This window comes from Vulpes lagopus, chromosome 5, assembly GCF_018345385.1.
Source record: "Vulpes lagopus strain Blue_001 chromosome 5, ASM1834538v1, whole genome shotgun sequence".
NCBI lineage: Eukaryota > Metazoa > Chordata > Mammalia > Carnivora > Canidae > Vulpes > Vulpes lagopus.
In genome coordinates this window covers 94,998,518-95,021,796 of record NC_054828.1, presented here as the reverse complement: position 1 = coordinate 95,021,796, position 23,279 = coordinate 94,998,518, and the positions used below count along the sequence as shown (strand labels likewise).

Sequence of the window (23,279 nt, the reverse complement as noted above, 5' to 3'; positions counted from 1 at the left end):
GTAAAAGCCAATTTCCACAAGTCCCAAGGGCACAGCCTGCATTTTAAGCATTGAGTGAAATACATGGATAAGTCAAATGCCCAAAACATTTTCAAAAATAACTTTCTTTGAATATTCCAGTTAAGTGAACAGATAAGTGACTATTTGGCCATGGATATATAAAACAGGTCAGAAAGATGAATTAGCTCACTAGATGACTAGATGAAGTCATCTCTTAAATACAATGTATATACCGTACTGGTCTTCTAAAAGTTTCCTTTTCAGTTGGCACTCGCAGTTCCCAGAGAAAACTCACTATATAGTCAAATTAGAAAACTTGTGACCAGACAAAATGTTCTCTGAGATTCAAGTACAAATGCTTCTAATTTACACTTGTGGTTTTGTACTCACCAGGCTTCCTGGGTTCTCCCAGCCCTTAAAAAGAGAACAGCTATACAGTTCAGAGAGTTGGCTGGCCAATCAGGAGCAGTCTTTCTGGCATCCTGGCTCTCGTAAGTGGATTTGATATCTGCGGCACAGTCTGCAAACGCCACCTGAAGCTGAGAGGCTCTGAGAGTCAGCAGAACTGCCTGGTTGGTTTTATGAGAATCAGGTTCAGGAGACTCCAAAGAAGCACTGACATCTTAGAGCAATGCAGTTTGCCACTCGAGCCCCTCACATGTGGAGTGACAAGTAATCAAGGAAGAATGCGCCCTGGCCTAGGGTAAGTGATTTGCAAACTGGCCACATCTTTCAAATACAAGATGGGTTTTCCTTTTAAATAGGATTTTTTTTCAAAAAGCGATTACTGTCAAGCCAGAAAGAAACTTGCTTTGGACCTGAGGAATGAAAGGGACTTTAGAAACAGGATTCTGCTACTTGCTATGTATGTTTAGATACAGAATTTAAATCTGGGTTTAGGTGGCAGGATTCAGTTTCCCTAGAAGAAACCAAGGGGAATTACCCTCACCAGGTCCGCAATGTTGGAGAAAATACTGACTAGCACACATCTCACACTGTAACAGGACTTGAATCTGGATATACCCTACCTCTGGTGGGTGCTGATCCCTCGCCATGAGCATCAGAATCTCTTCTTTGAGGTCACTGCGAAAAGTGTGACCATATTCTTTACTATCTTGAAACAGAAAAAGAACAAAGAAATGATCACTGTCACATAAAACCAAAACTCTTTCGCTGACCTTGTCCACTGTCATAGTTTTTGGTGGGTGAAAGGAAGTTGCTGACATTATTTATTCCAGACTCCAAGAAAACCAGCAGGATAATTCATGTTAAGAATGGATGGAGGGGCACCTGGGTGGCTCAGTAGTTGAGTGTCTGCCTTTGGCTCAGGAAGTGATCTTGGGGGTCCTGGAATCAAGTTCCACTTCGGGCTCCCCGCAAGGAGCCTGCTTCTCCCTCTACCTGTGTCTCTCTCATGAGTAAGTAATTAAAAAAAAAAAAAGGATGAAGGAGCAATGAAAGGCAGTAAGCTGCTCCCAGTCAACTACTCTCGGGCAGCTACCAGGCTCGATATGACAAGACACCTGCTCTATGGCACTTGGTAATTGTCAATGACATTGTATGTTAATAGTCACTAGAGCAATCTCATGAGATAGTAGATCAGGGTGCTTGTCTCATTGTTCAGACATGGAAACTTGAAGCTGACAGAAACTCAAGTCGTGCTCAGTCTTATAGAAAAAGAGATAACAGCATCTTCTGTAGCCAGTTTATACACAGAAACCCATATTCATGCCTATTTCTTAGAGACCTAAGTATCACTGGTTAACAACTGAGTCATGATGAGCAGCATGATGTAGAGGACTAACAAAGGCTTCAGGGATGGAGACCAGAATTGATTTAGGGTGTGTATGTAATTAGCACTGATCTTCCCTTTGTCATATCATACAACAAATGCATAAAAGTCTACCTTTTCCTGTCACAAAGGAACTAATTTAGGTCATGTTCAATGCATTTTTACTCACATGGTCCAATATGCACTGTGAGCCAGCAACCATGAAGCAAACCTTAACTAATATATTCAATTTAGTGAAAATTAGAAATTTCCATCCCTAACAATGTTAACGTGTTTGTTAACCAAATGTAGGACACTGAAGTGAGATGGGCCTGAACAAACAAGCTGAAACCAACCTTTCCAAATTTGAGGAATCACTTCTAGTCGGTTGGCCACATCCAATGCTTGGAGAAGATCTATCAAAGTTTGGGAACGGGGAAAGAATACCTGATTAAGAGAAATACAAACATATTTTTAAAGTGTTAATCAGTAAAGACAACAAACACATTTACAATAAGTAATGAATCATCTTACTGAAGGTACCAGGTCCTTATACCACTTCAAGGTGACGTCAATTTGTTCCATGAGACAAAGCAAACTGAAAAACTTAGAACTGTAACGGAGAGAAAAGGTAGCTTTAGTCTCAGATACCTAACAATAGAATGTTACAGCACAGCTTATATAATGATATGTTACACAGAATTTAAAATCAATTTATAAGTTACAAACAATGTCAAGTTATGTGGGCCAATGCCTGACCTGGGAGGTGCTAACTATGCTCTCTGGAATTCCCAATTAAATAACTTCTTATCCACAACTAGCGATTCATGACTGCCTCCTCAGTATGCTCTCAGGCCATGGCAAGCAGTGACAACACCTTCATTTTAAAAGCATGCAATGTGAAGCAAGGATATGGACACATAATAGACAATCATCACATGCCTATTTTTTTTTTTTAATTTTTTTTTTTTAATTTATTTATGATAGTCACAGAGAGAGAGGCAGAGACACAGGCGGAGGGAGAAGCAGGCTCCATGCACCGGGAGCCTGATGTGGGACTCGATCCCGGGTCTCCAGGATCGCGCCCTAGGCCAAAGGCAGGCGCCAAACTGCTGCGCCACCCAGGGATCCCATCACATGCCTATTAATAGGCTGCCTCCTTAAGTTCTTATTTGTTTTTAATTACCTGAAGTCAGACTCATTAAAGGAGTCTCTTTGGGCTTCATCTCTGTATTTTCATCTTTAAAAACAAGAGGCTGGAGTGCCTGTGTGGCTTATTTGATTCAGTGTCTGCCTTTGGCTTGGGTCATGATCCTGGAGTCCCAGTACTGAGCCCCACATTGGGTTCCCTGCTCAGCAGGGAGTCTGCTTTTCCCTCTCCCTCTGCTACTCCCCCTGCCCCTTTCTCTATCCCTCACTCTCTCTCAAATAAACAAAACCTTACAAAGACAAAAAACAAAGAAGTTATACTGAAATTGTTAGGGATCCACCCTGTTATACATTCAATAATATAATATAAGGCGCAGAGGAAAAAGATATGTACATTTAAAGTGTTACAAAGAAAAAGAGCCTAAAAGATACACATCAGACATCTCAGTCTGGCAAATCTGTTTTACCACTGCTTGAATTTCCAAGTGCTCAATTAACATGTACTGCAAGTTAGGGACATGCTGCCTGCAAAGGTGACATGGGAGTGCTACCCATAGTCTCCCACTTGCAGAATTGACTAAGCGATTGCTTAAAGAGGTTCCAATAATGCAAAAGGATACATTTCTAGCACACTTACTAATAGAAATTACGCCGATGATCTGGTCCAATGAATTTCCAGTTGTCTCCAGTGTTTAAAAGGCCATGTACTTGATAAGCAAGTTCTAGATCTCTGAGAAATGAGCACTGAAAATTTGCAAGCAGTAATAAGCATCATTCAAGTTTATCAGCCAAACAGTGGCTTGATCATTAAAAAAAGATAGTTATTTGTGGAAATATTCATGCTGATTCAATGTATTACTGGTTGACAGCAAATGAGTTGTAATATTGAGGGGAAAACAAACCCACCCCAATTTAAAATTTGAAATGAAATTTAAAATAAAGTGATTTTGATGCCTGTAGAAATCAATCCTATGAAAACACCTGGTCATGTGCATAAAAGACAGATGGAGTGCTCACTTCAGCAACACTGTTCTACAAAACCCAGGAAGTAATTCCAAAATGCACTCACAGACTTTTAAGTAAATTGTAGCCCCTCCCTCCCATGAAATACTATGTTGTCAACAAACAAAATATCATGGAAATGTGTCTGGCTGTGTGTGTTTGAATACTAGAAGAAAAAACCTGCAAGGATATAGACTAAACTTTTGGAAAGCAATTATCCTTAGGGAACAATATGCTGATCCATCCTAAAACGGTTTTAAATTACTTCTGGTTAGCACAAAATGAAAAACCAAAATTCAAAACAGCCCTTTGCCATTTCAAAAAGTCATTAATAAGCAAATACGAAATACTCTAAAACCTTATTGAACAAAAGTGTGAAAAAAGACAATGTACAGAATAAACAAACAAAGGGTAAGGGATGCTATGTGAGTTAGTATAAAGTTTAAGAGAAAAAAAGAAAATTTGTAGTAAAAACATAAATAAAAGAAAAAGTGAGAGAATCAGGGAACCCCACCCACCCTGGCTCCAGTTACAGATTAAGTGGATAAAAGGAAAAAGAAAAACAAAAGTCAAGCAAGAAAATAGTACTTACAACTCTCATGGCTGACTGAAAAAACATATCTGAAAATAAAAGTTCACAAAGTCTCAGTTACAATGGATAAAATATATTTTCAAGTGACCAGCATTAATAAAAATCCTAGCAATAGAATTGTTAATGGTAAGTTAAACCTAAAGGAATAAAAATTCTAGAGGAGAGGAAGCATACAGCAATGTGCTACACATATTTTGACTTCCTCAGAATAATCACCCATAAGACAAGCTACATTAAACTCTGTCCTCATCATAAAGCCTCTAATAACTGGCAATCAGGAAAGCAGGCTCATTGGTTCACACAAGCAATTTCTGTGCATACCATCATCTGGGTCCTTTGGGGTAAATTTCTGTCCTGTTATTTCATTCATAATATCATAGATGATGCAGGATGATCCTTTTGAAGGGTTTTCTGCAGAATGAGAGAGCAATGAGGTTTTATCAGTCGTCCCCTTCTGTAACACCACCCACCCACATGGCACGTAGTCCAAGGCTCCACACTTCTCCCTCCATCCTTGGCATACTACCCAGTAGAGAGCCAGCAGGGAAGCATGCTCTCTAAAGGAGCAGAGGCACAGTACACAGCACAACTGTGCATACGATCTGGAGCAGTTAGGGCTCTTTGTCTATGTGCTCCCAGGGGACTTTCCCTCCCTCCCAAGTCTTGTCTTAAGCTTGACTTTCACCAAAGTGGGAGACAAGCACACAACCAAACCTGCATACTTAGAAAAACAAACATGTTTTTTGCAAATCATTTGTGTTGCTTTGAAGTATAATCAGGATGAAAAGGCCAGAAAAAGAAAACTGTAGGATTAATGGATATAGGCAAGCCTCTTAAAATCACATGAAGTGGGTACTAATAGGTAGAAAATGCACCTATACAATTCCTTACACCTTATTCATCCAAATCCATTCTGTATCTTATCCACTTTTCAAGTGATTAGTTTTAATGACAGTATAGATGTATTCCCATTTGCTAGCATTCCTAATCATTTTATTAGTTACATAATAATTTACTTTATATGTATCCTTTCAATCTTTAGGCTTTCTTTTGAATAAACACCTAGACGTTGTCACTGCAGGTAGCTAGCTCACATACCTGTAAGGCAAACTGACACTACTCCTCTGAGCCTGCCCCCATGTTTCCGAGTGTTATTTAGGAAACAGGACCACAGACTTTGGTTAGAAACGGAACCAAAGTGATGTGTGACAATAGAGAAAAATGCAACAGGCTTTGGGGTCAGAAGCACTAGTTTCACTACAACGTCAAGACTGAGTAAAATTTCAGAAGAAGATCCAATTACTGTGGAAATTGTTTACCTCTTTTCCCCTACCCTAAAAGATAAAACTCTTCCCTATAGATAAGGATGTGGATTTTGTAAAATTAGCCTACCAAAACACGGACAATCAAGTTCTTCTGTTTTATATCTATAAAGTCTACTGCAGTAGAGAAGGACTGGAGCAGTCATTTCTGAACCCACCACTGGTTCTTTCTCAGGTTGGGCCAAATGGATAAGAACTGACAGACTATGAGTGCTTACTATATGTCTTCCAAGACACTGGACACAGTTCATTTAATCATTACAGTCCAACGGTATTTACTCAGGTAAGGTATCCAGTCCCTTTTGGCATAGCTGGTAAATGACAGAGGTGAAATTTCAACTCAGATGTGCCTTGCTCCAAAGTCTGTTCAACAGAGCACAGCTCCAATAGGATCTGGCTGACCTAAAGTAGGTGACAAACAGAGCTAAAAAGTTCTCCCACAAGGCTTCAAAATAAGGTTAAGGTTACCATGGAGCAGCACTGTCCAGTAATTTCCTTAAAAATGGAAATGTTCTGTTGCTGTATCACTGAATACAGGAGCCAGTAGCCACACGTGGCCACCTAGCGCTAATGCAATGAAGGAGTCTTAAATACCATTTAATTTTAATTAAATAGGCATGTGTGACTAATGGCTATTTTAGTGGAAAGCACAGCTCTGGAGAGGCAAAAGAACTCCAAAATAACATACCTTCTGACCATTTGTAATCTTATACCAACAGTACATTTAATGGCCCCGTCCCCTCCAGCTGAAGTTTTCCATAACAAACAAGGTGACTACCTTCAAGGGTAACTTTCTGCCCAGGCTACAGGATAACGTTAATTTGTGAGTTCTCTATTCTGAAAATCATATAGAGCAAAAGAAGCCTACAACAATTACTCACATAAACATAAGAGAGCTGGGTCAGCTTTCTACATAAGTTAATACACAATGTCATACATACCATGGTGATAAAACAACCGGATAACATGGTGGTATGTTGCCAGCGAGGGTTCTAAATTACCAGGTGGATAGAAAAAAATAAGAAACAAGTCAAACCCGGCTATCCAAAAACAGTTTACTGAGGCACACTGACTTAAAAAAACACACTGAACATGCTATTTAAGTAAGAGAATACATTACTATTCCTCTGAACAAAGACCTTTCCTAGCTCATTTTAATTAATGTTAAGTGGAAAAATATAAAGAATCTCTTATAGAAAGCCTTGACACACATGCAAGCAAGCCTTGACACATCATTACTAAATATTATAAAGTACTATGATCCTTCACTCAAGAACACTAAGTATACTGAAATGAACTGATTCCCAAACAAGTTTTAATAATTACCGAAAACTATAAACACAGTAGCACAGTTGGGTTCAAATACCTAATTATGCTAGGAAATGTCATGGGATTTAAAACTAACTCTTAAGTAAATAGTTCTCCCCAGGATGAAGAAATCCACAGGAAAGTACCTAAAATATTAAAAGAACATTGTAATTTGCTATAAACACATGACGATAAAGGAGCTCCCATCTTTAGTAAATGCATGTAATTAAGTGTGCCAAATGGCAGATCAGGAATTCTCAACACATTACTTAAAAAGCAAAAAGAGTTCACCATTTCTTTTTTGCTCGTCTGGATCTAAGTAAGCCCTTGGTTCAGCAGTGTCTCAGCCTCCAGTGAGGGACACCAGGATACATACTCACCTATTCCGATGGCTTTCATTTCACGAAAGGTCTGTAAGCCTGGCAATCTTCCAAATGCATGAAATCTTCGGAGGCATTTCAGAATAGTATTAAATGTTTGCAGATTTGGTTTCACCTTCTGTGCAGCCATTTGTTTTAGGAGCTCCTAGTTGAATCAAAAGAAGTAGGTCTTATTTACACCTGGGTGGGTAAATTAACTAATATTACACACTAAAAAATAATTTGGCACTCTGGCTAAGTCTAAAGTTAATAAATATATCCCTAATTTAAGAATTATCTGGTAGCCTGGGCAGCCCAGCGGTTTAGCGCTGCCTTTGGCCCAGGGCATGATCCTGGGGACCTGGGATCGAGTCCCATATCAGGTTCCCTGCATGGAGCCTGCTTCTCCCTCTGCCTGTGTCTCTGCCTCTCTCTCTCTCTCTGTGTCTCTCATGAATAAATAAACAAAAGCTTAAAAAAAAAAAAGAATTATCAGCAGGACCAGTGACTTTGCCTTTTACAGAAGTCACTCCATTCAGTCACCCCACCTCACTTGATCAAGGTGTCTGTCTGTCTTCACTCCCTGCCTAGTAAAGCAGAAGAACAGATTAGAATGAAGGGGGTGTTTTCCTCTCTAAAATGAGCAGTATGGTACAAAAACACACAAACTGTACAGTGTAAGAACATAAAAACATTTCTATTCTTTAATTATCTCAATCCACTGAATATAATTTTTTTTCAAACTTTACTTGATATAAAGGTTTCAGGAAATATGCATTATTTTTGTAATAAAAAAACTATGAGAAATAAACAGAGCAACCGAAGTCTTTTTGAATTTTAGTCATAGACTCTGGTCAAGCAACTTTTTCTTCTCACATGCAGATAGTTTAACTATAGGGTTGCTAGGAGGGTGTAAACATGCAACTGCTGAGTGTCCAGTGTCATAGTATCTGCCATGAAAATGCTCAATAAGTGTGGTCTCCATCCCCTGTATTTCTAGGAAAAGATATTTTAGACCCACTAGAAAACAAAAATGAGGGTTCCTCCTTACCAGTATATTATTCCATTTGTCCTCCGATTTCTCATTCATATTCAATGCTGTTGCTTCAATCAGTGCATTGAAGGTATACACATCAGCTGTAAAAGAGGAAAAAACCTTAACAAAATTTGGGCTGAATTCCTAAATGGCTCAGTTTAAGGAAGCAGTAATGCACATGTGGCTCCTAGCTCATTAATATATGTTCACAAAACTAGACAATCACTCCCTGCTCTGATCTCTCCTCCAGCTTCTACCACCAATACCACAAGAAAAGATTAAAAGTGAGCCCAAAGGTGAGGAAGATCCAAATATTCTGTGGATTCAAAGATGTTACAGATTCTTAAGGAAAGAAAAGGAAGGAGGGGAATTCTCTACAAACACACTTACCCTGGAGTCTGTTGTTTAATAATTCAGCATACAAGTTTAATGCCTGCACAAGAGCTCGGTGCTGGAAGAGAGAAAATACAAAAACTCAGCATTGTCAAACATGTTTACTTAAGAAATATTTGTACATCTACTGTTTTAGGGGTTAGGGTTTCGGAATACAATAGCAAACGAAACAGACAAGGTCCCAGTTCTCATTAAATTTATACTCTACTGCGGCAATTCTGCATGCCAGGTGACATTTGGTAACTCCTGGAGCTATTTCTAGTTGTCACAACTGGGGGTTGGAGAAGATGTAGTACTGACATGCAGTAGGTAGAGGACAGGGAGCTACTAAACATTCTACAATACAATGGAGAGCCCTCATGACAACAAATTATCTGGCCCAATTGTCAATCAATCTAAGGGTGAAAAATCCTGATTTAGTGGAAATTAAAGATAAAAATATAAAACGTTACCTTCACCATTCCTCGGATCATTGTGCAGTAGGAATAGGAGTTTTTTTCTGGGATTAGAGCAAAGATTCTCTCAGCATTGTTTTTTGCCCTAGACACAGTAAGAATAAATGTGAACCAGGGGTAATAGGAAAAACCAACAGCTACCACAATCTACTGAGAGTTCATAATGTGCCAAGCACTTCATATACACAACTCTCACAATCCAGAGAGAGGAAGAGAGACATGTTTATCGTTCTGAAAAGTGAGAAAAACCAAGGCTCGAAAACCTCAAGTGGTTCAGAGCCTGGCAGTTAAGTGACAGAATCAGGACTGAAAATTTTTACAAAAACATTAACATATACTCACAATACAGAACAAAAAGCAAAGTGTACACCGGGCACACAGTGGAGTTTCCCCACCCTCTCTCAACCATATACAACTCCCCAGAGGCCACCACGGACAAGTAGTTTCTCTAGCGTCTCTCTTTCATAATCTAGTGTGTGTACACATCACACTCTGGTGCATCTTCTTTCAATCAATCAACCAATCAATAAACATAACGATGTTATACAGACTATGCTGTATCTTGATTCTGCCTCTTATAAAGAGGTCTCAGAAATCAGAACTGGGATTTGAGTCAGGATGATATGCCAAAGTCCATATTCTTAACCAACATGCGAAATTATGAAAATCTACAAGAAATTTAATCTTTGATTCTACTCAATTTTTCACTTCACAGAAGACTTCAGATCTTAATGGTAGCTTTCCTTCTCCATACATCCACGGGAAATATCTTTTACCAGACGTTTCTATTCAGTTAAATTCTCAAATGTTAAACATTATTGACCTTTTGTCTGGAAATGCTGGGCATTTCTGCCTGCTGGCCAGCAGCCTTAATTTAGAACTATATTCTAGGGTATGTGTGTTCTCACAAAAATATCCAGACTTTCAGAAAGGGAGGTATAAATTGCAGAGTAGGACCACTGGTCAAACTACCCAAGGAATCAATACTATGTGAAGGTGACATGAAATGAAATGGGTGGTAGGGAGGAAAAGAGTGAAGTGTCAACCCTGTACTGCTGGTTGGAAGTAAACTTATGAAATGAGCTCTAAATGCAGAGGAATACCAATGGTGACATTTGTACTGTACACTAGAAACAAATTCAATTTTAGAAAACTTCAGGAGCGTATCTTCTTAAGGGGGTGATGGGGAGCATGCCACGCCCCATAAAAAACAGTACTACCAGGTTCTAATGATTTATAACCTACCTCCATGTGACTCCAAACTGATCATCAGCCTTCTTAGATTTCTTATCATTTTCTCCTGTGTCCTCTTCCTGAAATGAATCATCATCAACAAAAAATGACAACAGAATGCACCCTCCTAGTTAGAATACTTGAAATCAGAAAGGCAAAGGAAACCTCGAAAAAATAAAAGAAATACAGAGCCAATAGAAGATGAAGAAAAAACCCAGGAAATGTTCACCTAAAAAAAAGGATACTTTTTTCAGCAGACATCAGCTCACTTAGAGATGAAAGTAAAGCTAGCACTTAAAGCAAGAACTGACAGGCTGGAAAAGAGATGAAGCCAGTCCCCTGCACAGCCTACCTAGCCCAGAGGGAGGAACTGGAAACTCAAACACAGCCTGGCTTGAGCTGACTGTGCTTGATCCACACAGAAACAACATATATGCCTATACATTTGAAAAGACTTAATGATTTCATATATAAACAATCCACATTTAGTGGAGGAAAATCAGACAAAAATGGAAGAAAAAGCACTTAATTTTTCATTTTCCCTTATGCATATGAAAATATTTTATGATTGAATATTATCATCTGGCCTATCTTCTCACTTAGCAATATATGATGCATCTTTCCACAGATGAATAGACCTATGCTAGTCCTCTCCATCACCACACAGCATAATTCAATTACATGACACTGGACATCCAGTCTGTCTTTCAAATTTTTACAAGTATGAATATATTATGAAAATGATGTACATAACCTTTGTTCACATGATCCAAAGATGTATGTGAGATCTTTTTCTACAACTCCTGGGTTGAGTAATTAAGATAGGATTCCTTATCTACAGGCCAGCTCTTGGCACAGTACTGTTCTAGAGCCCCAACAGTGTGCTCACTACTTGCTGCCCACATATGTATGCATTTTTGAGGGGGCTGGGGCCATGGAATCTTTCCCTGTTCCTTACCCATCATCTGGTCACTCTGAGTAACAACAACAGAGGGGCTTGCCTAATGTTTCTGCTCAACGTTTTGACTGCATGTGGTAGGCAAAGTCAAAATATTTTTAAGCTTACCAGCTCCTCTGATTTTTCACTTTGCTGAAAATGATTATCAGTTGAGGGCTCCCGGTCACCATAATAACACAGTAAGTCCAAGAGACTGTTACTTGTTTCCAAAGATACAGTGGTTCCTGTGGGTAGGAGAAGAAAGGGAAAGAATCCTTGAAACATTAAAGAACGGAAGCTTACTGGATTAAAATTCTTCACTTTTTCTACGAGCTACAGCTTTCTTGGCTACATATTTTGTATCCTTCAGCACTCTAAGAATGGTTGAGCATACACTCCATGTCAACAGAAACATCTGGAGAGATGCAAACACAATACCTAGCAACCGTGTGGCCTGACATGAGGGACTAAAACACAAGACAAAGCCTGACCCTGTTCTCACTTTGTTTACATACTCATAACCCCCAAGAAACTCAAGGTTTTAACTATTGTCTCCAAACCCAACACTCTGAGTGCAAATTACTGCCACTTAGTTTCCCTGGCCCAGTTCCAATTTTACATATGCAAGCAGAATTATTCCACTTGGATCTGGGCCCTCACTGGAATACTTGCCTAGAAATACTAGCACAAGTGTCTAATTATAGTAGCTCTTAAAAACTGTTACTCAAAAACATTATGCTCCCATCTTGATACTAAGAAAATAAGGAAACAGGAAGTATGAGATACAGTATTTGCAAAGTAAAGTACCTGCATTTTTCTGAAAATATATTGACATTAAAAATGCGCATCAGGAAATTTAAAACCGCTGAAAAGAGCACAGCAGAATGGAGAGAAGAGAAGCTCCGGAGGGTAACTGGACTGGATCATACTATCTTAAAACTGGAAACTTAAATCAGTTTCCTTTATAAAATGATTATAAAACACAGCAATTCCTAAGGTACTGCAGAATCAAAGTATGTGAAATGCCATGCAAAGGTTTTGGTACTTATTGAGGTCTTGAAGGTAAAACTTCTTCTAACCTCCCCCATGGCGTGTTGTCTTCTTCTGTTACTCTGAGCTGTGGGTCTGACACACGGTCTTCAGAACCGCTTACTGAATGTCTGCACATGCATAAGCACAGTGTGTAAAACCAGAGGAAGACAGGGCTGAGCACTAAGAACCTGAATGCAGACTTATCATATTCAACAAGCAGAGGGAAAGGCATCCGTAAATTATAACACACATCAGCAATTCATTAGTACATCCAATACCAGAGCAGACCACACACTAAAATTCCCAAGTCAAACACAGCTTGCTGTAAAGGCTTCTTGTGTTCAAGAATGTATTGACTCAGTCCAGTTCCTATCTCTTTTATGTCTGGTTGATTGTTATCCTAAATCACTGAAGAGCATTCTGGGGTCCACGAACTTACAGTCCTGCTGCCTTTGATGCTACTATAGGTATATTCCTCTCCTGGTAGTTTACAAGCCATGCAATTTAGATCTATACCACTAGATGTTCACCCAGATTAAATTCAGAGAGCCAGAGAATTTGAGAGACAGAAGTGCTGCAGAACTGTGATCTTTCCAAGGCTACAGAGCTAATTCACATTAGACTCAGAATCAGTATCTCAGTAACTCAGGTTAGTGTTCTTTCCTTTTTAAATATTCCTTTTTTACCTGTTTATGCCTCCAAACACAAGGAGTACAAGAAATGTGAATACAGTATGTATATGCCTAGGGTTAAAAATGGAAGCCAAGGAAGAATGGTTCTATAATTTCTCTATCTGCGGCACAATACAGCCCAGGAGCACAGGAAACTAAGGTCCAACTCCATCTAGCTTATAATTCAAAAGTAAGGCTGAAGCAGAACTTGAAATACTATTAAACTTTTTTTTTTTTTAACTATTAAACTCTTAAAAGTAGGAACGCAACATTAGGCAGAGATCCTTCTAACTTTTACTCATGACCAGCAGGATCACGCATCCACAGCCCACTTCCAAAGCCCATGTTCCCAGAGGAGCTTTAAATGAACTGAGTCACCTGCTTGCAAGAGTTGATCAAACATGTCCACAGAGGCTTTGACTTTTTTGAGCTTGATTCTTTCCTTCAAGGCTGCTTCGCTTATATCTTCAATCTGAGGTTCAAAGTACTCAGGCATTAAACACTAAGAAAAGAAGATGGCTAGTTACCACAAACAGGTAAAGGGACAATAGCTGAGCAGGACTAAACTCTATCCAACAACACACCAAAACAAAACTTCACTGTCCCAATTCCTGTTTCATGCGCCACGTGTACATCTTTGTAGGGAATACAATTTAAAACAAAAAAGAGACCGCCCCCAGTATCTGAGACAAGACCATTTAGCTATTTCCTAATTTGGGGGGACAGGGGAAGGGGGACTGAAAAGCACATATATAAAAATAAATAAACAAATACATACTTAATCCATATCTAAAGAATCCAGTTTCCAACTAACTCCCCCAACTTCAAATTGAACTTAACTTTGTCGCCTGTCAAAACTATCCCTTCTCCTTTTGTCCCTATCTTGTTTCATGTCAGAGTATACCTGGTTGTAAGGGCAGAAACCTTTCATCGCTCATACTTCTTTTACTCTCTGAACATTTACCATCACCAGGGTACACTGATTTTACCTAACCAGTTTATTTTAATATTTATTGAATGCCGGCCATTTTCTGCCAGACACAGAGCAAGGCATGGGAGACACAGAGATGAAAATCATCATCTACCTTCAGGGTTCTCCCCATTTATCAGAGAGGAAAAGAAGAAAAGATTTACAGTGCAGTGTGAACATCAATAATAGGAGATCTGGGATGTGTGACATCGCTGTCTGCCAAGGGACCCACGGGAGGCTTCAAGCAGAAGCGAGCTAATAAGCACCGAAGAGTAACGGCTAGTTAGAAACATCCAGGGGTGTGGGTGGGCCAGCAAATGACCATTCCATCACTGCCACTGTCCTGCAGAGGACACCGGCACTGTCACCTGAACAATCGTAGACCTCCTATTTTGTCACTGGGAGTTGCCGCTTGAAAAGCAGGAGGCTGTGCTTGGCTGCAGGCATTTCGGAAAGAAAGAAGTCTGGGATATGAGCCTGAGGCTACTATTTTCACTAATAAACCCCAGAGGGCAGGGGTGCCTCTGTTCCACTTGCCACTATAATGACAGCACCAAGCACAATGGGTAACACTCAGCATGTGCCGCATGACACTCACACCTCAAGACTACATGACACAGAGGTGGCTGGAAATAGAGTCTGGAATTCAAAGTCAAAGGCAGAAGGGTTGACAGGCTCTGAAGGGAAACCAGGACATTGGACTATCAAAGCAGAGGGATAGTGGGCCAGATATAGAAGAATGCCAAATGGAACATGAGGGCTGCTGAAACAGGAAGACTGCAGACAGGAACGAGACAATGACTGAGCACGGAAACCTCTGGAAACACCAACATAAGGGATGGACAGAAAAGCTACTCAAAGAAACTAAAAAGAACAATCACAGGGGTAAAGATGGAAGATTCTGGTGTTACAGAAGTCAAATGGGGAAAACAGGATGAGGACCAAATACGTACAGCAGTAAAAGAAAAAGCTACTACTGTAAGCAAAGATAACTATACACATCAGCAGACTTCAAACAAATACTGAGGACATTCAACTGGCTACTCAAATATTAGCCATGAAAACTTGGTTGAATATACATTTCCATAGTAATACCTGAAAAATCACAATTACCTCTCCTTACCGGTATATGAGGTTCAGCTATGTCCTTCTGAAAATATTTGGGATGTAAATTAATAATAAACTTTGCTGCATTCTCTCCAGACTTCTTTGCCAGTAAAAACAAACGCTATATAAAGAAAAGGATTTAGATATAAACTGACTCAAAAGATCAGAATTACACCCTCAGCAAGTATTATCCACCCCCTCAAAAAGAATGCAATATTACACAGAAACCCAATTAGAAGCTAAATTACACACCACCGCATGACCACCTCTGCTACTGAGTGTGACACTTTTGGTCATACACAGCTTGTGGTACACAAAACCAGTGCACTGAAACCGAGTGGACTGCTTCAGTGTGAAAGAGCCCTAAGAATTAAATCCCAAATCTTTTCCACAGCCTAGCTCTAAAACTGTGAAAAAAGTAGCAAAGGATTCAGAGTCTAAAGAGTTATCTCTAACAGTTAACAGCATTTGTTAACTTTTCAAAAGTTTTTACACCTAAGTAAAATTCTATATCCATCCATTCTTGTACCCAAACAACCAATACAAAACATAATGCTAGAAAAGCTACATGAGGGATCCCTGGGTGGCGCAGCAGTTTGGCGCCTGCCTTTGGCCCAGGGCACGATCCGGGAGACCCTGGATCGAATCCCACATCGGGCTCCCGGTGCATGGAGCCTGCTTCTCCCTCTGCCTGTGTCTCTGCCTCCCTCTCTCTCTCTCTCTCTCTGTGTGTGACTATCATAAATAAATAAAAATTAAAAAAAAAAGAATTGCTAAACCTATTAAAAAAAAAAGAAAGAAAGAAAAGCTACATGATAACACTCACAGATTCCATAGAGGATGCTGGTATGAGGTAAGGATCATCCTGAAATGCGTAAGGGGCAGCTGTCGGGTCCTGTGAAGACAAAGAAATCTCTTTATATTCTAATTAAGACCTTGAGTTTTGATAACTAAAAACTCTATAAAAGAAATTTTAATTAAATATGTAACACTTGCAGAAGTGTGTGTCTGTGGTGAGAGAAACACCTATACTGTACTCTCAGCTCTCTAAGACTGCTGTCATTACACACAACTTAAAGCAAACAAGGGCTCAAACCCCTATTACTGTTTCTTAAGATATGAGGGTGCTACCAGGAACTACTGCTTATTTAAATGAAAGATTGTCTAATTAACCAGTCTGGGCACCAGTGTCCTGAACTAGGGTTTCCTTCAAAGCCTGACCACTACCCATCCAAGAGTCCCTCCTCCAAATGGAGGACCCTACTGTGCCCTCTTGGAAGGAGCAAACAGTAGCAGCTTCTCCTGCGTCCTGATGTTGGAGGTTTGATACACTTCTTCACATTGTTCTAGGGAGAACTCTGAGCAAAATCAACTCTTCAGTACCACTCACTGAAAAATGTCCCCAAATTACTTTCTCTATTCCTCTCCTCTCTCCCTTGGAACCTCCTTTCCTGGGCCTTCTGGGACCTTTGTTCCATAGGAAAAACGCACCCTATATCCAGAATCTCTCCTATCCCCTTGATGCCCTGTCTGACTTGGACTCTCCAAGGGATTGTTTCCCTGCAGCTCTCAAGGGATAGCTGCTCATACCTAAGGCCTGGAGGTAGGATTTTTTTGGGGTCTCAGCCTCCTGCTGCCCTTTCAAAACCTCTATCCCTTCATACTCATTGGAGGCTCATTTTATCTGGTTATACCACTTCACTAAGATGCAGCAGTCATGTAATGACAAACCACAGGTAGCAGTTCTAGGTTAGCTGCCCTGGACTACCTGCTCCCTGATTACACTTGAACTAGTGCCTGGTTCTGATCCTCTGTACCACCCTTGTTAGATACCTGTTTAGGGCCTCTTCCATTCCACTTACCTATCATCAGATGCAACCAATGCTAGTTCCTTATCTTCCCCTACCAACTCCACTGTCCCTATCGCAACTGCCACAGCCATAGTTCAGTGTCTTCCTTATTTTTCACAAAGCACTTCCTATGTGCCAGGCATTCATTATTCTAGTTACCAGGGAGACAACTGAATTATCCCCTCCCTATAAAGCTTGCAGTCTAGTAGGGGGGGAAAAAACCTCCAGAAAGTAAAAATAAACAATACACAATGAATTAAAAAGATGTAACTGCTATGCAGCAAAATGAAGTAGAAAAAGGGACAAGAAAGTGTCAAAGAGATCTACGACCCAAATGGGGTAGTCAGGGAAGGCCTCACTGAAAAAGTGATACTGAAGCAAAGATTCAAGCAGATGAGGGAGTAAATAATGTTGAGTATCTCAGGGGAAGCAGTCCAGGCAGAAGAACAGCAAACATTAGAGCCCTGAAGCAGAGGTCTACCTGCGGGGAAACAGAATTAGGCAGGAGGCTCGGGTAGGGCACCCAGAAGGTTGACAAGAGATGCCATCAGAGAGGTAACGTGGGAGTGGGGAGATCATCGGAGGGCTTTAGGAGCTCTCACCTAGTTTTTATCCCAATTATGACAAATGAGAAGCCGCTCGAGTTCTGAGCAAAAGAGTGATGTGATCCAACATTTTATTAGGATCACTTGGGCTGCTGAACTGCGAGCTGTCTGTAGGGAGCTAGGGCAGTGAAGAGACAGGGCCTGCTGTGTTTAATCCAGGGTAGTAAGAGATAATGGTGACTTAGATGACTACAGTGATCATGTTGTGATGACAAGAGTGCAGAGTCTGATACTGTGCAGTTATCAGGCCTGAGACTGCTATCCTTAGAAAGGCCTACTTCCCTTGTCCAACTTTGCTTTGTGTCCTTTTCCTATACTAAATAGTAGCTGTAGGACTGTATGTTGAGTACTGGGAGTTGTCCTAGCAAATCACTGCACCTGGGAGTGGTCTTGGGATTCCACGCACATCTATCTTGAAGGAAGAAACAAAGGATTTACTAATATGCAGCAGAGAGAAAAAACGAATCACAGATAACTCCTTAGGTTTTGATTTGAGCAACTAGAACAGAGGTGCCACTGAGGAGATAGCGAGGTTTGGGTTTGGACATGGTAGTTTTAACATCTTTACTCTACATTAAAGTTCCAACGTTTCCCATCTCCACATAGCTGTCTTTTCTAAAATCTGATTTTCATAACACTGCTTAAAATTCTTTGGAGGACCTGAGTCCCCAGCATTGTGTTTAATCATCTTGCCTCATATTTCTCATTTCTCCACCCACCAAATCCTTGATTCCTACCATACCAACTACTCATTCTATGCCTTTGTACCTTTGTTCATGGTGCTGCCTCTAACAGGAATGCTCCTTCCCACCATAGTATCCTTGCCGCTCACATTCCTAGAAGCAATCCAATTATCAGCTCCTCTGGGAAGTCCTTTCCCAGCCTGGGTTATGTACCCTCTTCCCAGTGCTCCTCCATGCTCCCTCTCTAGGAACTGTGCATAGATTGTCTTTACATCCATCACAGTGCCTGGTAAGCATCAGAAAGGTAGAATATGTGGTCACTGAACGAATAAATTACTATACCTTGGGTTTTAAAGGCCCAAACCCAGACGAATCAGACAAATGCACACATAAATCTACAACTTCTCTGACTTGAATGCCATTCTCATTAAAAAAAAAAAAAAGAAAGAAAAACAAAACAAAACAAAACAAAAACAAAACCAACCTGAGAAAGTCTCAGAGGGCCATTACTCTAGTTTACATTTCAGATGCCTAGTTAGAAGTAAGTGAACTGCTGAAAATCTCAATGTATTACTAGCATGGAGATGCAGTATTTTAAAAACCCCTTCTGAGAAACTGCTAGGATATACCAGGGCATATTTGACCCAATACTCCTTAAGTTTAACATCTACAATAGAAAACAGTTCTGGAAATCTGTGATAATGGCCTTAAAGAAGATTAGTATCCGCACAGATATTGTGGCAGTTAACGTCTTAATTATTTTAGACATTATCCTTGTAGTTGAAATTAAAAATACAGCTTTCAGGTAGCCTGGGTGGCTCAGGGGTTTAGCGCCACCTTCAGCCCTGGGTGTGATCCTGGAGTCCCTGGATAAAGTGCCACATCAGGTTCCCTGCATGGAGCCTGCTTCTCCCTCTGCGTACATGTCTGCCTCTCTCTGTGTCTCTAATGAATAAATAAATCTTAAAAAAAAAAGAAAAGAAAAGAAAAGAAAAGAAATAGCTTTCACATGATGAAAAATACAATCAGCCAGAAGTTCCCTTTTTCAGGGCACTTGGCTGGCTCAGTTGGTACAGCATGTGACTCTTTTTTTTTTTTTTTTTTTTTAAAGGAGATACACATTTAATAGCATATTCTTATGTGGGACCTGCCACTTACTACCTCCCACCCTCACTCTCAGTTCCAATCTAGTTAACCTCTTCCTACTCCTTTTTTTTTAAATTTTTATTTATTTATGATAGTCACAGAGAGAGAGAGAGAGAGGCAGAGACACAGGCAGGGGGAGAAACAGGCTCCATGCACCGGGAGCCTGACGTGGGATTCGATCCTGGGTCTCCAGGATCGCGCCCTGGGTCAAAGGCAGGCGCCAAACCACTGCGCCACCCAGGGATCCCCAGCATGTGACTCTTAATCTTGGGGTTGTGAGTTTGAGCCCCGTGTTGGACGTAAAGATTACTTAACATAAGAAAAAAAGAAAAAGTTCCATTTCTAAGGCATTTACCAAGGTTTCAGTTTATCTGTCAGATTACAAACTCCGTTCTTAAATTGTCAAGACAGCAAATTATTGACAAATATTTCACTAAAATAGTTGTAATAATAATTAATCCCTATTTTATAGATAAACATACAGAAGCATCCAGAGATAAAATAACTTTTTGATGCAGGTCACAAAGCTAGTTACTCAGATATGAAACAAAACACTGGCTCGAGGACCCACATTCTAAATCACTATATTATTTACAGCATGGCAGATACACTATTTCTCAAAGTTGGTCTACACATCACTTGCATCACAGTACTGGATCTAAACCATACTCCAGGGCCATGCATTTCAACAAGCTCTTCAGGGGATTAAGTTTAAAGATTACAGATTTAAGATAAAAACACAGAGTTTGGAGATAAAAAGACATAGGGCTAAAACAAGGAGTTAACTTCCTAACTAGCCTAAAGCCAGTTCCTTTAAAAGCTTTAGTTTCTCCATTTGTCTCATGAAGGGACTGGATTACATTATTTCCAAGAAACTGGCAAGATCTGCAACAAAAACCTGAAATTCTGGGGATCCCTGGGTGGCTCAGCGGGTTAGCACCTGCCTTTGGCCCAGGGCATGGTCCTGGAGTCCCTGGATCAAGTCCCACATCGGGCTCCCTGCGTGGAGCCTGCTTCTCCCTCTGCCTATGTCTCTGCCTCTCTCTGTGTGTCTGTCTCTCATAAATGAATAAATGAAATCTTAAAAAAAAAAAAAAAAACTGAAATTCCTACTTACCCTACTCACTGTGGATGCAAGTGCTTGAAGAACAGCCACTTTATCCCTAAGAACAAGAATCATTCATTAACCCATGTAAGGGATTTCTCGTTCCAATTTTTAGTATATGTGCTGCCGAAGAGGGCATAGGGATTTTTTTTATACCCCCAAAATGAACAAGTGATTCTACTCTCAGTATGGATCAGCCAATAAAAAAAGTTTAGCTCTTAACTAAAGCCAATTCTTATTTCTCAAGATCACTAGAACAAGAAGCTAGAAAATGAGCAAACAGTCCCATTCTTTTGCTAAAGGTGGGTCGTATATGTTCCTACTATACTTTGCCCATCCTCTCTGGCATGGTGCCTCATACTACCTCCAAAGGCCTAGCAATTTCCATTCCTATCTTATAAAGATGTCTGTGTCTATCCTGAATCTTAACTTGCCCTATCCATTTTCCTATGCATTCTTTTTTTTTTTTAAGATTTTTAGATAATCTCTATACTCAGTGTGGGGCTTAAACAGACACCCCATTTTCCTATGCATTCCTTATTGCACTTTCTGGGCTCTTCTGTTATGTGAAGTGGCGACTTTTTTTGTTTAAAGCAGTGACTCTTAACTCAGCTATATAGAAGAATAAATCACCGGCTGCACTCTGGACTTTCTGAATCAAATCCTCCAAGTTCCACGGATAACTGTCACATACTTTCTTACTGAATTCCCAGATGATTCTGATGAACTCTTCTCATTTAGACCTCTCAACTATATAGCCTTTATAAAAATTCCAGGCCAGCTGGCCACTATGCTATGGGTAGAGACTTGAACTGCTGGAAAAGGAGATTTCACTGAATAGACAAATCAAGATAATTTGGTTCCAAATAGTTTTATTCTTGCTACATTTTATGTGTTTCATTTCCAAAAGAGAAGTAAACTTAATAAACCAAAAGTATTTTTCTAAACAAATTTTAACAGAACACTCAACAATATAAATCATCTCAAAAGGACAAAAGAACATACACGGGATTTTATGTTACATCATGACTGAATAATTTCCTGATGTGTATAAAATCCATGATGTTTTCTATCCACTTTTAAAGTCACATTTATGTAATTTAATCAGGACAAAGAAATCCTCATCTCTGGACATTCTCTCACTAAAGCTTACATTAGCATATAAGTCTTATCAAGTAAACATATCTTCTTAACCTACTGAACTGACAAAAAAAATTATGACATTCACATCACTTGCTAGTTCTTTTATTTTAAAAATCAACATCAATGGATATATTATCCCTAAAAAATAAACTAGAATACTACAAGATTATGGTGTCATCCGGTGACCCCCCTTCCCCCCTAATTGTGAGTGAGCCATAAAAAAACACATACTGCAATTCTGTTCATCTGCTTACATAAGTTTGATTGTATTACCCATGTTACTACATATAAATCTAATCAGTTTCTTTAAATGATAACCACTTATTATCGACTTATTTACCTATGGGCACTCAGACTGTTTCAATTTGTTAGTATTTCCAAGTGGTAAAACACATTCTCATTCATGTCTCTTTGGATTTATGCTAGTGTTCCTCCAGAATGACTAACCAACAAGGTATACACATTTTATTTTTATTTTTAAAGATTTTATTTATTCATGAGAGAGACAGAGACAGAGACATAGGCAGAAAGAGAAGCAGGCTCCCCATAGGGAGCCTGATGCAGAACTCCATCCTGGGACCATGCCCTGAGCCAAAGGCAGATGCTCAACCACTGAGCCATCCAGGTGCCCCAGCATACACATTTTAAATTATGATTCTGCAAACTTTCCTCTAAAGTATTATTCCAATTGACTGCTCTATCAACAAATGTTATTTGAGGTGTCCATTTCTCCACATCTTCTCTGTACCAATCTAGTAAGTTTTTTTTTTAATGTGGGGCTTGAACTCCGGACCCTGAGATTAATAGTCAGATGCTTATCCAACTGAGCCACTCAGGTGCCCCTCTATCAAGTTTTAGATCTCCTTCTTTTGGGAACCCAGTTACCTATGCATTGATTATAACTAGATTTCCTACCACCCCTAACATTACTACATAGATTCACGCTTTCACAACACTGCCTTTAATATATTACGTTCATTTATGAAAACTCACGAGGAACCTGTGTAATTTGCTAACATCTTCTTTGGCACCTGAGTGATCTAGGAAATCACATCCTTAAATGGTGATACGTGTTTAAACTTAGGCAACAGGAATTTGTAGCCCTAATGGCTTCTGCCAGGTCTAAAAGCCTCAATTCCAGAGCATAGAAATTATCACTTTCTCTATAAAGAAATGAATAGTGTCACAGGAACTCTGTTGTATGTTACACTAGTGTAGCATAAAAGTAGACACAGATGGGGCACCTGGGTGGCTCAGTTAAGCATTTGCCTTCAGCTCAGGCCATGATCCCAAGGTCCTGGGATCAAGACCCACATCGGGCTCTCTGTTCAGCTGAGAGCTTGCTTCTCCCTCTCCCTCTGTCTGCCTATGACCTCTGCTTGTGTTCTGTCAAATAAATAAATAAAACCT

The 23,279-nt window shown here is 39.9% G+C and overlaps 1 protein-coding gene across 3 annotated transcripts in view; it reads right to left on the bottom strand.

Annotated features, from left to right (window-relative positions):
* Positions 1-23,279, bottom strand: part of PTCD3 (pentatricopeptide repeat domain 3) — a 30,741-nt gene that overhangs the window by 2,502 nt on the left and 4,960 nt on the right. For 2 of the 3 annotated variants that reach the window (XM_041755117.1, XM_041755118.1), the window contains exons 5-22: positions 20,739-20,784; positions 16,164-16,232; positions 15,354-15,458; positions 13,639-13,762; positions 11,687-11,802; positions 10,633-10,700; positions 9,385-9,472; positions 8,930-8,990; positions 8,555-8,640; positions 7,525-7,669; positions 6,778-6,828; positions 4,836-4,925; positions 4,515-4,543; positions 3,558-3,664; positions 2,306-2,384; positions 2,128-2,218; positions 1,029-1,114; positions 391-539 (exon numbers count right to left, since the gene is read on the bottom strand). In XM_041755117.1, the coding sequence (XP_041611051.1) occupies positions 391-539; positions 1,029-1,114; positions 2,128-2,218; positions 2,306-2,384; positions 3,558-3,664; positions 4,515-4,543; positions 4,836-4,925; positions 6,778-6,828; positions 7,525-7,669; positions 8,555-8,640; positions 8,930-8,990; positions 9,385-9,472; positions 10,633-10,700; positions 11,687-11,802; positions 13,639-13,762; positions 15,354-15,458; positions 16,164-16,232; positions 20,739-20,784 (1,590 nt within the window). The remainder of the gene's footprint in view (positions 1-390; positions 540-1,028; positions 1,115-2,127; positions 2,219-2,305; positions 2,385-3,557; positions 3,665-4,514; positions 4,544-4,835; positions 4,926-6,777; positions 6,829-7,524; positions 7,670-8,554; positions 8,641-8,929; positions 8,991-9,384; positions 9,473-10,632; positions 10,701-11,686; positions 11,803-13,638; positions 13,763-15,353; positions 15,459-16,163; positions 16,233-20,738; positions 20,785-23,279) is intronic. The other variant, XM_041755119.1, reaches the window with a different exon arrangement.